At 41.0% G+C, this 18,243-nt stretch overlaps 1 protein-coding gene across 1 annotated transcript; it reads right to left on the bottom strand.

Moving 5' to 3' along the window:
* Positions 1–451: 451 nt before the first annotated feature.
* On the bottom strand, positions 452–12,511 carry LOC148032312 (aspartyl protease family protein 2-like). The gene is made up of 2 exons (XM_087683905.1): positions 12,304–12,511; positions 452–1,350 (listed from the first exon to the last, which is right to left on the bottom strand). The coding sequence occupies exons 1-2, from the start codon at positions 12,509–12,511 to the stop codon at positions 452–454; spliced, it is 1,107 nt and encodes a 368-aa protein (XP_087540031.1).
* Between the last annotated feature and the right edge of the window lie 5,732 nt (positions 12,512–18,243).

Below are 18,243 nucleotides of genomic sequence, written 5' to 3'. Positions count from 1 at the left end.
TTCTTTCTTTGGAAATAATATTCCGTTTACATGAAGGAGGACAAGGCTCCACCGACATTTTGGCAGAGACTCTGAGAAGCCAGTAAGGTGTGCAATGAATTAGGGAGTCTAGGTGCATTGGTGCGGTGCGACACCAAGCGTAGCACCGGCTGCATCGTAGAGAATGCGGAAGCCTTGCTGCTGGACGTTGCCGGTGATGGAGAAGGACATAGCTTCCTCGTGGAGGGGGGGTTTCCGTCCGCGGTGCTCGCCCAGTCGTCCAACCAGACGAGGACATTGGAGGGAGGTAGTTCGAGGTCGAGGCCACCTGCAAAGTGAAGCACGACGCGTGGAATAGGGAGAGGCTGATCGTGCGGAGGTTAAGCACGTAGCTGGATGTGGGTGGTGTCGAAGCAGGTGTCGAGGAAGGATCCAGTGTCAACAGGCGACGCGTGGCCGAGGTGGGGCGCGGCTACACGGACAAAGGCGGTGTGAAGAGCCGCATAAGCAGCAGGGGAAGGCGGGAGATGGCGACTTCGGAGTCGAGGATGACACCGCCACCCCCGGTGCGGCTGTCGATTTGGAAGGCAGAGGGGGCGATGGGGAGGAGGGAGGAGCCAACGGTGATGCCGGTGAGAGAGACGTAGTAGAAGGTCCGGAGAGCGGGATCGGGGTGAAGGAGAAGTGGTGTATAGCGGAGACCAAGTAGAGCTGCTGGGGTAATTGCTGCTGATCCAAGTACGAGGTTACCTGTAGCCGCGGCCCTTGCAACTGATGGGCCTATAAGAATTGAGGGTAGCCGTCTGGGAGGGAGGCAGTAGGAGAAGGTGGGTCTATGATTGCGATCCGCGCTGAGCTGCGACGCAAGGGCGAGTGGGCCGCGTGCAAGACCTACGATTCCCGCCGCACCTCCAAAGATGCCCGTGTTGTCGTGGCCGCAGCCCAGCAGCACTTCAACGGCCTGCTTGCTGTTGTTGTTCAAGCCAGTGATGGCCTCCATGACCAAGCTTCCTGCGGTGGAAGAGCCGTCTGCATAGTCCACCTTGTAGGCGCAGTTGGAAGTGCCCGCATAGCATGAGCCAACGAGCCCTGTTGTGAGTCGGCGATGGCACACAGGCGACTTGCAGGAGACGTTGCGCAGGGTGGCAGAGGCGGAGGGGTCGAAGAGGGAAGGGTCCACCTGCGGGATGCACGACTTGCCGCCGCAGGGCTTGCACTGGATCCACGACAGCTCACTGCCCGTGTCGAGGGACTTGTAATTATGGTAGCCCCCGCCCAACGCAAGCCTGACGAAATAATCCCCACTTCCCGAGAGTTTCAAGGCAGGTACCACCTCAGCTAGCTGCTGCCGCGCTGCGGTGGCAGCACCGCCTACAAGAATACCCAGGAGGGACTGAACACTGGCCTCGTCCCTTGAACTGCGATCCACTTGATTGCTCACTTATTTTCCCTATCAATCCGTAATTTATTTTTTCCCACCATACAAAATTTTGAACAATCCAAACTCAAATCGTGCTCAATGCATTTTCAACACTTGCGTGCACTTCTTTAACTTGCAAGATTTGGTGTCACTAGTCAATGAACAACTATATCCTCAATCAAGATCCAACAAGCTCGACAACGAGCGTTGATTCAGGTTTATTCTTGAACATGTATGTTTAATATACAAAAATGAAGCTTGATAATTAACTAAGGTCCCTTGTTCAGTTTACTTTGACACAAAGGAAGTTTGAACGTTGTTTGTCACTTGCATACGATAAGTGTAAAAAACCAATGTTGTTTGTGTTGTAGGGATGAGCATGGATAGATGGAAATGAGGAAGGTCATGGTGAGAGGGTGTAGTGATGGGGGTATGCAATTTTTGCAAGTGTGGTGGATGAGGAGCTAGAAGAAGAAGAGGTATATGAGTTCATGATGCTTGTAGTGTGCCTACTACTCATGGGATGATGTAGTAGATATTCACATCAATATAAAGCATGTTTCCTTCCTTTTGAAGCTACAAGTTACTGTGTTTCTTAAGTCATTTGTCTACTCCATATTAAGATATGGAGCTGCATGTTTTAAGGAGAAACCTATACTCGTGTGACTTGTGAATATCTACTATAAATCACATTTACATTGTGACTCTACCCCTTTTGCTTGATTTGTCCTCATTAGCTTGACCCAACTTATTTGTGCATGCTCTAACTGATGTGTTTGAACTTACACTCATAACTTATGAAGGTGCAAGCATCGAGGGTTGAGTAATCAAAGGCTGAATGTTGATAGGCTACATAGGTTTGGACAAGTGTAGTGGCAAAGTATTTAGTTGCCTTTAGCATCACACATTCAACCTTCAGAAGCTCTTTGAGTTAAAGCTCCTACATTTCCCTCTATTACATGCAGGTTATGGCCTACTATTATCTTTGTACCCTCATAGCGATTGTGGTAGGCTCCTCCAAAACAGTCAACCCCTAAATTCATATGTCGACTCCACTTTTTGACAATTACTAGCAATCATTAATCAATGAGTAACACATGTTGGAAGTTTTGATGCCCAAAATTACTGTGAAAGCGTCAATTTGATGCCAATAAAAAAGGCCAAAGGTGTCAGTAAAATTTGATTGAAGCCCAACATTGGGCAACAAATTTAAAGCTTCATATGGACCTTCATATGGGGTAAGTTTTAATATCTCACTTTCTCAGCCGTTCATTATGTAATTCGCGTCCCTACACTGCATTGATTGAAGGACATAACAATAATTACGTGGACGTAGCTCTCTAAACCTCGCTACTTGAGGGCATTCCTAGATGCCAAAAGATAGGTAATAAGCTCATGTTACATATAGGAACTCGAGTCACGAGCTCCCTCTAACTTTTCAAAATCCTTTTTTGTTTCTTTACCATGTTTATATCCCATTTCCCAAAACCAAAGCTCTTTAGAGAGGCAATTATAGAAGAGGCCAAGAAACATGTTTTCTCTCGTTAATCAAAACTAGACCAACACCAGCGTCCTAGATAAAGCTGCAAGGTGAAGAGCTTAGTTGGCTAGTATGTAGGAAAGACTTTTCACTTTGATCTTAAAGTCAATGCTTTCGAGGATGGAGAAAACCACAAGGTGTTATCCTACTTTCATGTATTGTTTGCTTCCAAGTTGTAATATGAGACAACAATGTCTTCCAAATACTAGAGCTATATTTTCCACACAACTTCCTTTCAAATTACATTCTACAAACCACATCTATGACCCACCCTTGGAGTCTCAACCTTACCCTTCTCAAGCAAAGAAACAAAACTATGCATGTCACATAACAATGCCTTTCACATGAGTGTTTTCTTGTCGCTACGATTGCTACAATCTACTGTAGAATAAGCATTCCATCTTCAAGGTTTGTGTATCTAGTAGATAGATACGCTCATAAACACTCACGTACAAAGCGTTTCTATGCTTGCTTTCTAGTGGAATGAAAGAAACCAATTTCCTATGGGTGTCTTTGGACTTGAATGCATGTACGTAGCTTTGTAATCCACAACACTAGTTCTATAGACCTTGCTATTTAAGGGCACCAAAGAATCTTCACACGATGTGAGCTTCAATATCACTTTCTCGGCCCTTGATTATGTATTTCACCTCCCTCCACCAAACATTGCTTCAAGGCCATAATAATAATTAGGTGGATGTAGCTATTGAAACCTTGGTACTTGAGGGCATTCTAGGATACCGAAAGATGGGCAATAACCTCATGTTACATATAGGAACTCCTGCTGCTACTCATCAAGAGCTCCCTCTAACAAAAAAAACTTTCAAGAGCCTCTAAGGACATGTTTATGAATCTCCTCTCTTTTCCATTTTTAAGTTTTTTGGCAAAGGAAAACTTTATCTAGAAATATTGGAGCTGGATGCTTTATAACATAATGGGATTCTCCCATTTGCCAAGATTCAACCTTTGATGCAACATTACCAATTGTAGCACACAACTACGTCTTGCAAATCTAGTAACCTTGAATGTCAAGAGGTTGTTCTGATAGCTCACTATGTCTTAATAAAGATCACTTATATTGTGGAGAGATATGGGTTCTCATTGAGAAATTCTTCTATGCACAATTAGTTGTATTGACTCTCCCTCTCACCATGAAAGAAATATAAGATTGATAGCGAGAAAGAAAAGAGCACAAGTGTATATGCAATATAAAAAATGTTGCATGAAGAACACAATAATGTATTCAAGAGAATAATTATTGTATTGAGTTGTATTAATAGGAGTAGAACAAATACAAGCACAACAGAGTGGTAGATGAGCTCCACAATTAGTGGGTGGTAGCTATGACTTATTACATGTGAGAAGCAGCCACCTTTAGTTCTTGATGGAATAGCTACTTAAGCCTATCAAATATTATCTTTCATTACTTATCTAGTAGTACATTCCCCTTAGGAAAATACTAGGACCATCTTGAATATTCTCTACAATAGAATAAAAGCACAGATACAAACGCTATAGTTGCTAAAAAAAGGCATCTTTCAAAACATGTTTAAATTTTCTTTTTAACTCATAACTATTAATAAGCTATCGGAGAAGACAAATCACACCTTTAGACATGTCAATGAATATGAAAAACGAACAATATATGTACTCATAACTATTAATAAGCTGTTTGAGAAGGCAATCAAACCTTTAAACATGTCCATGAAGGTGAAAAACAACCAATATATGTGCTCATTTAATAGTGATAGAAATAAGAAAGATGTAAAGAGAGAGAGAGAGAGAGAGAGAGAGAGAGAGAGAGAGAGAGAGAGAGAGAGAGAGAGAGAGAGAGAGAGGTCATCCAAGGTGTTGTGAAATATTAGAGCTCATATGCAAGGTAATGAAGCCTTAAAAATGCAAAGGGAACCCTATTCTTCAAAGATGCAAGGTTTGCTTCACTTTCAATATCTTAAGAATTAGTGGTTTGCATAAATTTGTTTATTTGGTCATTTAGATCTTATTTGTTGTTTTACTTATTTAAATCCAAGATGGTATGCATTATTTAGAGTTTCACGATTTGTCTCTATTCAGATATGTAGCTTAAACACTAAAAAACTAAATAAGCCCATCTGTAAACATCTCCTTAAGAGTCTCTAAATGCTTTGGTTAAAAGTTTGGGTAAATGGCTACTTAAACATCTCATTAATGTCCTATTAAAACTAATTTTAATGCCTATTTAAACATGACTCTAAACGCATGTGTGTCTTGATCATGTTTTTGTGCGCATTAGGACAATATGAGAGCCTTAGTAGTGCCACTTTCTGTCATATAATTGACATCAAAAGACATCACTATCCACATTGCTTCTATGCAAAGCTTATAGAATGCCACTAAGAATAGACATTGCTTATGCAATGTAAGCATTTCATATGCCATGGCCCCCATGGTATAATCAAAGGCTATGAATAAAGTGCTTTTTAAGTGATAGTACTTGTATGCTTTAAGAAAGCCTTAGCGTATTTAGTCTTGCTCATACTCTCTCTCTCTCTCTCTCTCTCTCTCTCCCTCTCCCCCCTCTCTCTCTCTCTCTCTCTCTCTCTCTCTTAATCTTTGACTTCCTCACACACACACACACACACACACACACACACTCTCTCTCTCTCTCTCTCTCTCTCTCTCTCTCTCTCATCTGCACACACTACTTGATGGGTACAATAGGAGAGTGGCATCATACAAGTAGCAAGTTGAAGAATGTATGCATGATAGGTTAGTGATAGCTAATATACTTTCCTATTAATCTATTTAGAACCTATAATTGCACCAAGGACAAGTTGAAGCATATCTCTTGTGCACCTATTTTAAGTACATCTCTTTTGCGCTTGTGGATAAACATAGATACCCTAGGCCCACTATCCCTTATATTGTTTCCATTAATGTTCAGGGTGCAAATGCACATTTATTAGGCTCTTATCCTTGTGATAGAGCATATACACTTGCATCTTATATATAGGTGTATAACCTAGTTTCCTATGTCCTCTCTATCTTTTTGGATGACATTCACTAGCTTAATAGTGAGTTTGTTAGAGAATCCTGCCTTTGAAAATATTTTCATGAAGAGATCCTTCAAATCATTGAAGTTATTACACTTTATATTATTTAGACCGATAAACCAAGTCCATTCCTTGTCTCCTAAGCAAAGATTGAATGCTTACACCTGTTGAGTGGGGTCCATGAGGTTGTTAGCCTCGCACAACTGCTTAAACTACTCGATGAAGTGATAGAGATCATTACCTGCTTGATATTTGTCAAGTTTCTTGGCAACTATGGGTATCTTTGTTTGGCTCTTGGTATTTGAGGTGACTCCAACTAGCAATGATGCTACCAAGGCTACTCCACTTTTCTCGACACTCATATTTTCTAGTAATAGCTTCGTAAGTAACTCTCTCAATGTATGATCAGCCTCAAAGACTCTCTCGTTATTGGCATTTCCTCCTGTTCTATTTCTACTTGAGATGGCTAGTATCTTGTAAACCTTGTTGTTCTCTCTCTCCTCACGTGACGTCTAAGTGTGCTACTCCTAGTTATAGCTCGCTATGTGCTGTAGTGTGATCCTTCCAGGCCTCCTCTCATTCTCAAGATGATCGATTATGATATTAGCTATAGGTCTTTCATGATGTGTTATCCTTGTTTGTTGGTCATACTGTGTGATAAGTCACTGGATTTCATCTTGGTACCCCTACTACATTAAGTTCAAGGTCAAGATTGAGGCATTCTCATTCAAATTGGTATCTGAAATGGTAGTTATCTCTTGAACCACTAGTTAATGATGTGTCTCTAATCTTGGTTAGTGTTTTCTTCCCTTAACGGTCTGATGGTCCTATCTTTCCTAGATCTTGTCTCTGGTGCCTTGGATCACTCGTTCGATTTCCTGGATCGCACTCCTACTAGTGGGCTCATTTCTCAGCTTAATCCCCTTTAGTGTGTTCCTTGTTAGTCCAATCAATCTATAAGTATACACACTAATACTTTTGAGTGGTGCAACATAGCTAGTGAGCTATGTGAATTACTCCTTGCAATCAATTTTGGGTTCCTCATGGGTTTTGATAGATGGTGTAATGGGTGATCAGTCGTCCCAGGCTGTCAAATTGAATCTCTACTAAGGAGTAAGGAGCCACTGGTTGGTAATTTCAATCACTCCATGACTATTACATTAAAGTTCTTAAAAAATCTGTTTTGGAAAACCTTTCGAAGTAGTAGGTTTGCATATCCAAGTCCCAAACTTGGTCGTCTGGGTGGACTTTGTGATCGTCTGAGTGATCAGACTCAGATTAGAATGAGGGGTGCTCATCTAACTATTTGATTGAGCTTGTCCGAGTCCGAGCATCTGAGTAGACTTATCTGAGTCAGGGTGTCGAAGTGGACTTGTTCGAGTCTGAGTGGACTTATGGGAGTTTGAGTGAAGCCTCGGGGAAGTTATTGTATGTATATACGCTACATCACGTGCATTCAAGGACTATTTATAAATATCCTTTTCTATGAATTTTTTTAAAATAAAACATAACCCTTTTCTATTCACTTTATAAATAACCCCTTTATATTGATGCCAGGAGGCATATTTCACGGTGGATTCCGTGCCATAGTGGATTCCGTGAGGTTTTACAGTGGATTCCGTAAACTTTGTTGACCAGGGCTCATGCACAAAGTGGATTCTTTGTGCGAGAAGTTGATGGGGACGCCTATCCCTTTCGGGCGTTTTATTAATTTAGTGTGTACATGGGTGATTCCATAGCGGGTGATTCCGCAAAATACATATTAAATTAATAAACGTTTATGAGTTTAGAGTGCGCACTCGTGATAAATTAAGGTTAGGATTGATTTCTAACCAATTTATTTATTTATGTAGCTGAAGACTGCTAGGTATTCACTTTTGTGGGTTTAATTGTATTATTTTAGTAACGATTGTGAATGCTTCAGTTGATATGTAGAGATAGCATCAGTGGCGGAGGAAAGCATTGGAGGATAGCGTGTATTCGAGTTATAACTTATATTTTGATGGGCGTATACCTTAGGCATGGCGCCTATATTTTGTCGCACCTATTTATTAAGGCGTTGGATATTTATTTATTATTTTGTATGCGCATGGGCGCACGATTATGATATTTGTATTTGGACATTGTATTGGGTATGCCTGACTCTTTGGGTGCCCGCCCATTAGCTTTATTTCTATTTTGTGCTAAAGCAAACTCAAAAGCCAAGAGCGTGCTATTTTGTAATTTGGGCTATTATTTGAGCTTGAAGATGATTAATACATAAAATACATGCTTTGTGGAGCGCTCACACAAGGCATGGGGGGAGATTGCACCCAATTGGTCTCTTGTTCATGTCGTGCATGCTTTCTACCTTGAGTTTTGTGCAAAAAGTAGAGTTCTTTTATTCTTGGGGACCTTCCGGCGTTCACTACGCGAGTATACAGCATCCGATTTGCGCACCAGTGGGGGTATGATGCCAGGAGGCATATTTCACGGTGGATTCCGTGCCACGGTGGTTTCCGTGAGGTTTTACGGTGGATTCTGTAAACTTTGTTGACCGGGGCTCATACACAAAGTGGATTCTTTGTGCGAGAAGTTGATGGGGATGCCTATCCTTTTCGGGCGTTTCATTAATTTAGTATATACATTGGTGATTCCATAGCGGGTGATTCTGCAAAATACATATTAAATTAATAAACGTTTATGAGTTTAGAGTGCGCACTCGTGATAAATTAAGGTTAGGATTGATTTCTAACCAATTTATTTATTTATGTAGCTGAAGACTGCTAGGTATTCACTTTTGTCGATTTAATTGTATTATTTTAGTAACGATTGTGAATGCTTCAGTTGATATGTAGAGATAGCATCAGTGTGGTGGAGGAAAGCATTGGAGGATAGCGTGTATTCGAGTTATCACTTATATTTTGATGGGCGCATACCTTAGGCATGGTGCCTATATTTTGTCGCACCTGTTTTTTAAGGCGTTGGATATTTATTTATTATTTTGTATGCGCATGGACGCACGATTATGATATTTGTATTTGGACATTGTATTGGGTATACCTGACTCTTTGGGTGCTCCACCCATTAGCTTTATTTCTATTTTGTGCTAAAGCAAACTCAAAATCCAAAAGCGTGCTATTTTGTAATTTGGGCTATTATTTGAGCTTGAAGATGATTAATACATAAAATACATGCTTTGTGGAGTGCTCACACAAGGCATGGGGGAAGATTGTACCCAATTGGTCTCTTGTTCATGTCATGCATGCTTTCTACCTTAAGTTTTGTGCAAAAAGTAGAGTTCTTTTGTTCTTGGGGACCTTCCGGCGTTCACTACGGGAGCATACAACATCCGATCTGCGCACCATATATTACATCCTTTAGTATGTAAAATATGTATAAAAATTGTATTTTAAAAATACATTATTTTGAACCCATGTGGTTCACACATATATTTATGAGTAACTTACCCGAGAGTGGGACTAAAGTTACTTAGGTAAAGATTTGGTTATCCGAGTCCTGGGGACACCGTCTGAGGAGCGGAGGACAAAATATGCCGAATGACAGAATATTGATTGAAATAATTAAATACACTACTTATTGTTGCATGCAGGTTTTTGACTTCATTCAATAAACATTGGGGAAGACTCAAAGCATATTTGAAACACATGAATGCGATGACACCACAGATTGTTGTTATATTGTTGTCAACTTGACTTGTGGATCTCTCTCTTCTCTCTATAGCTATCTCTCTTAATCTCCAAGTGTCCAAATGAGTTCTTCCTTCCCCTTCCTCACCTTTTTTTCTCTTTCTTTCCTTTCCCCCATGTATTCACAATATTTTTTCCTTTCTTTCTCTATTCACTTGCTTGCCAATTGTTAGACTTATGTTTTACTTCTTCTCTTCTTATTTCCCAAACCTTAATGCATTGTACTAATGTAAAACCACATACCATTGATCTAACTAATGCTCTGAAATTTTCAAACACCTAAACTATTAAGAAAAGGAGATCAAACACCCTTTGACCCCATTGCTTCCTATCTAAACCAAACACACTTTCATAGATGAACTCAAGCACTCAAGGTCGGTTTGCAAGAACTCAAGCTTGAATTCGTTGGTCTTGACAATTGAACCAAAATGTCTGTACTCTCACGAGAACACTATCAAGAGCCACGGATTACTTATTGCTTCAAGTTTTTCAAGCCAAGAGCTATGGCTACCTCTCTCACAAGTGTAGTGAGCTTCTCGACAATCCCTCACTCTCTCACATACACACTCCCCCTCTCTCACACCCTCTCTCTCTGTCTCTCTCATACATAAGAATGAAGCAAGAAGCATGAAACAAGAAGTAAACAAGTTTTGGCCACACAACAAGAATGAGATTTTTCATTCACTTTTTGACTTTTCTACATACTCTATCTCCTCCTTGTGGCCATTCCCTTTTGATCCAACCTTTGTCCATTCCTTCACTATTTTTTCTCATCCTTTCCTATTAGCAATACCTTAATAATTTCTATGATGCCATAATATGGTTGTACTATATTCTTACTCAATTTGATCCCTAATGGCTAACAAAAAGGTAAAAAAAGATGTTGGATTGTATATTACCACGGCACAATTTGGAAATCTATATCACTCTTATATTGATGCCAATGCTAATGGATTGCTTGGCAATGGATTGAAGGAGGGCTTGCTCATGATTGCTAGAAATTTCCACGTAGCTCGATGGTTACACAATGCATGTCCCTCTATAATAAAAAAGTTGTATAGGCACAAGAATGTAGTAAGGATATTATAAAACTATGGTTAAGATGAGGTTAAGACTAACTAAGAAGGCCTATCATAGCCCACCTTATCTTCTACATGTTGGAGTGCTCAGGCATGCCAAAAAATTACATGTAGAACATTCCAAACCTCCTCCACCATGATTTGAATATGCAAAGAACTGTTATTGGTCTACTCTAGTCAGTTCATTTGTAAGATTGGGCTATGCTTTACATTACTTTGGATTTTAGGTATTTTATGGTGGTCATCTTACTGAATATTTAGGTATTTATTGTTGGCTAACCAATTGCCATATTTGAAATATTTTGGGCCTATTTATGGATCCTCTTCCTTCATTCAATCATCATGAATCTTCAGGTGATGTTCTTTTTGGAGATAGGAGCCAATGCCGATGGTCACGTAGCTAGTGACTCACTGTTGTATACGAACCGAGCATGATTTCTTACTGTATGATAGAAAAAATGCATCACAAAGGCCTAGATCATCTGGAATCAGAGGGAGTGAAGCAGTCACAAAAGATGCAAGGATAGCTTTTGCAATAGACTCAAAAGTTAGTAGGGAAGAATAATCCCTACTAATCAATGGGACATACTGAACAGGAGGAGGAGCTTAAGACACCATTCAGATGGAATATACATATATACCACAAACACAGACAATCATAGTGAAGTCTTGTAAAACAACAAAATAGCTATAACAAAGAAATCGATCAAAATAAGCACACACAGACGTAACTAACCAACTGACCACCCCTACATATATGTGACCGAAAGCTTCATGCTATGCAACAAACAGGCACCCAAGACCGCGTATCAAGTAGAAAAGAAAACTACAGACCGCACCCGTAATCGTATCACACAATCAAACTATAATATCTCAATAACCTAATCAGGACATAAGCAGAATTTTGATAAACAATGTCTGCTTAAAGGACTGCACGTGCCCATTCCACGAAGCGTATTTATTAAAAAGAAAAAAAAGTGCAGTGAGGGAATGGTTTTAGTGAAGGATTCGCTTTAATAAATTATTAACAATGGTTGAAATTTTATTAGGTTGTAAACCTTAATAAGAAAACGGTGGTTCATTGTTAAATTGTTAGTTACAATTTATTAATGTGAAACGGTGTCAAAGAGATCGTGCAAGAGCTGCAGAACACGGGGTTCAAGATACAGCAAGGAAAGATGCTAACAAGAAGATCTCAATATTTGATGCCAAAGATCACTAAATTGCTTGTCAAGTACATTACAAGAGAAGAGTCAATATAAATGACAAAGTATGACAAACTGTACACTGCTTCACAATAAAACATAAGAGCTTGCTTTTCAGGGTACCAAGTCATTCATCCAAATTCAGGACTTAATTGCATTATCCTCAATATTCATCAGCAAAGAGGGCTCCTAGGTTAGGCAATATGATGAAGTCCCAGTCCAAATGTTCACACTTTTGGCTGCAGAAACTATTTGTAAATTCAGCACCTCTGTGAAGTATAGGACATGAATTGAAGTGATACCATAATATGCAAGCCTTTCAATCAGCTCATAACTTTCTGTGCCTAGTGGCAATCAACAGCAGTCACTCTCAATAGTTGAAAAGATCTTGTAAATTCTAAAATCTGCTGATTTCAGAACCGCATCTCCATCTTTTGACGAAAGAAGAAGATTCTGAAGCTTCAGATCTCTATGTATCAGTTTGCTTGCACGTAAGATCTGTAATCCAGCACCTAATTGGTGCATGAAGTGGCTCACAGTTGTGTCTGAACCTGAATTTGAGGTCATTCCAGAACATTGAATAGGTCAGAAGATGCTGGCAGTAATCTTGTTGACTTGTTTTAAACAAGTTCCAGGAGTGATGCACTAGCCTTGGCATATGGAAGAGGCAGAGAGAAAAAAACTCGGTTGTTGAAGAAGACTAATGATAGCCTTCACAAGAGATTCCACATTCAAGTCCTTTAAGATCAGAGAGAACAACAGTTTTGAGAAGATCACTCTCTATGCTTGAAGAGATGGAAATATCACAATCTGATTCTGCATATCTCCTTTCTCTTCTGCTATTGCTTATCGCAGAAAAGCCAGTACGTCTTCCTCACAGACACAAATCTTCATGGATATGCCAGCTTTGATGCACACGCCCCAAGCTTGAAAGCACGGACTCATTCCTGCTGCGCAGGACATACCTAATTTCTGTCTCCTTTGCATCTTCTGCTGCTATCACTGTAGCATATTCTCCAACCTTGAAAGGCAAGGGACATTGCTTCTATTGTCGAAGGGCAAGCGAGATGGCAGAAACTGGCAAGGACTTTTTCTCCACCGTCAGTAACAGATTAGGAGTAGATAAGCATGTAGCTTCCTCCCGCTTCTTGTCTGAGTGTAGTTTTGCTAAGAGGCATTTTAGCTCAGATCTGCCATGAGCTGCGGAGGAGAAACTCGAATTCGTGTCTCTTCGAGCTGTGTGGAAGGTGGTTGTGTCATCCCCACTTCTACGGTGGCTATCTTGTGCTACTCTGGCACCTCGAGGAGTAGCGCTGATTGAGTGCGAGTCCCCTCACGTACACAACTCTGGCCCGTTCTGGATTTTAGCCAGTCGATGCATCCAAAACATGTCACAGTGTCTGCTGATCCCATCTTGTACATAGAAGCATCCAGCAGTAGTCTCCACGATTGCCCTCCTCCAGCTTCAAATGGTCGGCGCAGGACTTATAGGCGTGTGAAGATGAGTCAGATTCTACTCCGGCTGGCTCCGCCATAGTAGCATCACAGCAATTTCGTCATCTATTGATGGTTTTCCAGGAATTAGAGTCGCCTTTCGATCGACTTCAGCCTCTCTTCAGCAAGCCTCCTCCCTTTCTCTGCTCTTTCAGTTCAGCGATGTACCCGTTTCATTCAGAGTGTTTCAACTAAGCTCTGTCATCGATGGGTGGGGAATGAAGAGCTTGAATCAGCTGTCCTGAGGGTTGCCTTCAACATGCGGAGTATTGTAGAAATCGGGTTCGATGGCATCGATAGCTCAACTCTGCACAGAGCCTCAGCTGGGAGTTCCACAATGCAGGCTAATAAACCTCGTCGAGGAGCAGTGCCCTGTTAATCACAAAATAAAAAAAACTATCTACTAGAGGAGATGATCCAAGGAGGCCTGAGGAACACCACAGGACCTTTTTTTTCTCCTCACCGAAGCGTTGATCCTGCCAAGTAGAATTCCCCATGCCCGTCATAGCTTCTCCTCTTGTTTCCTCCATCCCGTGACAACCAGTCTTTTTCCCTCCCTTTTTGCCATTCAAAAATACTCTTTTCCCCAATTAGTCTCCTTTTTCCCTTCCTTTTCTCCTCTATCTTTAGTTTTTCTTTCTCTTATTCACATGTTAGAATTAGGCAAGCGTCCTTCCTTTTTACCCCACCACTATGACACAGCATCATCATCCACTTAATCTCGTAATAAGGGCATTAATTTTTGTTTATGTTCCTCTGTTCATCTCCTTGCTTCTAACGTAGTGATTTACCGCAACCTGATCAACCACTATGACAGCCTTTGACAGGTTATATATTATCAATCTCTCATGAGGATTTCAGTGAAAAAGGAGCAATGGTGACACATCATGCATCCAAACAAAATCATGCGCATGCACTAAGGGAATATATACGTTGGATGCGGATTATTAAAATGCATCAAATCACACGCAGAAATTAACACAAATGCACAACAAAAATGGAGGTGTTCACGGCTCAGATGCGTAGCATCACGACATCCACCCCCTCTAAACCTGCGCATCCTCCGGATGTGCCAACTATCCAGGATCATTCAAGTCCACAAACAGGTCAAGTCCATCTTCTGATTCTAGTGGACCTGTTTCTCCATCGGCTCCATCTTCTATGTCTTCTGTTTCTTCTGCATGTCTTTCTCCTACCTGCTCTTCTTCTGTCAATGCTTCAAGTGCATATTCTTCATCTTCTCTTCTCTTAAAAATCTTGACTCGTTTTCCAGCAATAGGCACCCTCAATAATGTCCCATCTAATTCAGCCAGCTCATAGGTACCATTGTCAAAAACCTTTTTCACTTCATACGGTCCAAACCATCTTTGAACCATTTTTCTCATGCTACTATGCTGATTTTCTAGACTACTGTCGTAGACTAGAACCCAATCCTCTTCTTTTATGGCTCTAGGCCTCAAGCGTTGCCTTAAATCAAACCTGTCCTTATTTCTGAGACGGGCTGCCTTCAAACGATCAATAGCTAGCTGCACATCTTCTGTCCTTCTCTCTAGTTGACGAATCCGAAGGGCTAACAGCTCTTCCCTTGATAAATTCTCATGCCAAGGAAGAACACTCCAAGTGAGAGCACAAATTTCAGTAGGCATGACAGGTTTTTGGCCATACATCAACTCCGCAGGCATGTATCCAGTAGTCACACTATGTGTAGAGCGATCAGCCCACAATGCAAAAGGTAGCAATCTCGGCCAATCTCCAATCCGACCTTTACAAGCTTTTGCCAATGCTTTAACTATAGGCGGATGTCCTCTTTCACTTTTGCCATTTCCCTCTGGATTATAGGCAGTAGTAAGAGCCAATTTAATCCCAAGCCGTGAGAAGAATTCTCTAGCTTCATCAGCATCTAGCTCTCCACGATCAGCTGTAATCTTGCCTATACATCCATACCTGCAAAATATTTCTTCCAATAAGAATTTACATACTGTAGCGGTGGTCTTCGTCCTCAGTGGTTTACCCTCAACATAGTTTGTAAGATCCTCCCTAGCCAAGACAAGATATCTCATCTGCCAAAGTCCCACTGGCAAAGTAACCAAGTCTACTACCCACTTGTAATGCATACATAGTGGATAAGTCGGATGCAACTCATCACGATGTCGCACTAAAGAGTAAAGCTGGCAATCCCTGCAAGTCTCCACAAAGTGAGAAACATCTTTATACATCCCTTTCCACCAGTACCTTTCTTTGATTTTCTCATAGGTAGCCCACACACCTCTATGTCCTGCCCATGAGCTCTCATGAAATTCTCGCATAATCTGTATTTGCATGGCTTCATCACAAACTACTCTCAAGGGCAATCCTCCTCTCTTCCTTGGATGCTTCCAAAGAAAACCATCTTTCAAGAAATACCCATAAGCCTTTCTTCTGATTTTCTTGAATTCATCATCTGTCCAATCAGCTCTTCGAGTCAATGAACTTAGATACTGTCCAATTTGCAGCCACTCATCAACATAAAGCTCTTCAATAAAAGCTTCAACAGTAGATACATGACAATCATGAGTAAGGACAGAAGTAGCAAACTCTGTCTCATCATCTTCTGCAAGCATTGACTCCTCATCCTCATATCTCGCTCTAGAAAGCATGTCAGCAACTGGATTATCTTTCCCTGCTATGTGTCGAAATTCTGGATTCAATGATTTGATATAGGCAATCCACCGAAGCATCGCTATATCTGGAGTCGAACAACTAGTAATCATACCAAGCAAAGGCAAACAATCTGTTTCCACAACAACTGAAGCTCCAATGAAATACCCTTTATCACACTTCAGTGCAGTGACTACTCCCCACAACTCTCTTTTGATCTGTGGATATCTCCTTTGTCGCTCATTAAGAACTTTAGCTCCAAAGCGGATAGCATACCTATTTCCCTCAGCATCATCCTGTCCCACAGCCCATCCTATGCCAATAGGGCTAGTATCAACTGTCAACATGATCGGCCGTTCACATTGATAATCCGCCTTGCGTAGAGTAGGAGCTGATTGCAATAGCTTCTTAAGCTTACGCATGGCTTTTGAATGCTTCTCATCCCAATGAAATTTCTGCCCCTTTCGAAGCAGCTGATAGAGAACATCTGCAATATGAGCAAAATGAGGAATCCAAATCATGTAAAATACACAAGCTCCCACAAATCTCCGCACCTCTGAAGTAGTTGAGCAATACTCTGCAATCCTGTTTATGGCATCCACCTTTGCAGGAGAAGGCTTTCTGCCATAATATCCAACCATATGCCCAACTATGATAACTTCATTAACAGCAAAGACAGATTTCAGCCCTGAAAGTGTCAAATTTACCTCCTCTAATCGTGTCAATATTTGCTCACAAGCATTCAAGTGATCAGCCACAAACTGTCTACATCCACGCAAATCAAGACTTTCATTCTTTTCTTCTTCTGCACAACCCTTAATAGGCACATCATCTAGAAATGGCATGGTATACTGCGGAATATAGTCTCGAAGAACTATATGCATAGCATTCATCATATGAGCAACTGAGTTTGTAGCACCTTGAGGCAAGGTACACATTCTCACAAGACCAATAGGTGTCCGCATAGTAGTAATATCCCTGCTTTCCAAGGCAAGCTGAAACTGATCATAACCTGAATACAAGTCACCTAGTGAATAGATGGCTCGTCCTGCAAAAGCCTCAGCAAATTCATCCACAACTGGACCTGTACCCACATTCCTGATTGTCACTTTGTTCACGGGCTGCATATCCTGAATAAATCTCAAAGTACCATTCTTCTTTGGTACAGTAAACCACCTGTTAGAATAGGGTGCAGAAGAGGGTTCCAAAATCCCCATTTTAATCTTCTCATTCAGCAACTCAATCAGCTTTGGCAAGTGTGCTTTAGGCACAGGAATAGGACGTATATTCCATGGTACATGAGGAACAGTGAAGATGACCATAGGTGCAACCAATTCGGGACTAATGCAGCCAATTTCATGTGGAAAGAAAGCAAATGCCTTACCATGACGTCCAAGCATCTCTCTAAAGCATTCTTTTTCCACTGGAAGCAAAAAATCTTCATTTCCAATCTTCAATTCTGCAAGAGTTTCAGCTGTAAACTTATGTCCAATATTTGCAGGATCCCTCAACATAGGCTGCTTCATAGCTTTTTCAATCTGCTCATCACTATCAGAAGGAAGCGGGCCTGCAACCGGCTTAACCTTCTTATCAACTGTTTTATATTTTGTGTCAACCTTGGCATCATTCAAGCACTCTCTTCTTTGCTGCAATTTCTGCAAATTTTCAGCAACTCTCAACTCTGTTGGCTGAAAAATTTCAGCCTTTAGCTCTATGGACTGCATGGGTGCAGCCTGAAACTCTGTATGCAGAAATTTTTCTACATTCAACTCTGTTGGCTGAATGAATTCAGCCCTCGGCTCAATGGACTGCATAGATGCATCCTGAAACTCTGTATGCAGAAATTTTTCTGCATTCAACTCTGTTGGCTGATTGAATTCAGCCCTCTGCAATTCTATTAGCTGATTAAGATCAGCCATAAATTCAGTTTGCTGAGTTTTCTCAGCCTCTAACTCTGTTTGCAGCATAAAACCAGAAATTTCCTGAAACATATCCAAAGTTTGCACAGGTATGATCTTTGAACCCTTGCATACATCAGTTTTCAGCATTGCACTCATCTCAAACAATGTATCTGCATAAGACATCCCTTCATACAATCCATCCACATGCTCTTCTGCTTGCAAAATACCTGCATTCTTCAACTCTTTCTCCTTACGACCAATGTACTG

This window comes from Lygodium microphyllum, chromosome 8 (assembly GCF_053477565.2).
Source record: "Lygodium microphyllum isolate KBCC chromosome 8, Lygodium_microphyllum_v1.1.10, whole genome shotgun sequence".
NCBI lineage: Eukaryota > Viridiplantae > Streptophyta > Polypodiopsida > Schizaeales > Lygodiaceae > Lygodium > Lygodium microphyllum.
This window is presented reverse-complemented; position numbering and strand designations above follow the sequence as displayed.

Coding starts and splice junctions, on each gene's coding strand:
- LOC148032312 (XM_087683905.1), bottom strand. CDS start 12,511: ATGACCTCAAATTCAGGTTCAGACACAACTGTGAGCCACTTCATGCAC. Junction 1,351..12,303: donor AACTATTGAGAGTGACTGCT/GTTGATTGCCAC, acceptor GTATTCTTGTAG/GCGGTGCTGCCACCGCAGCG.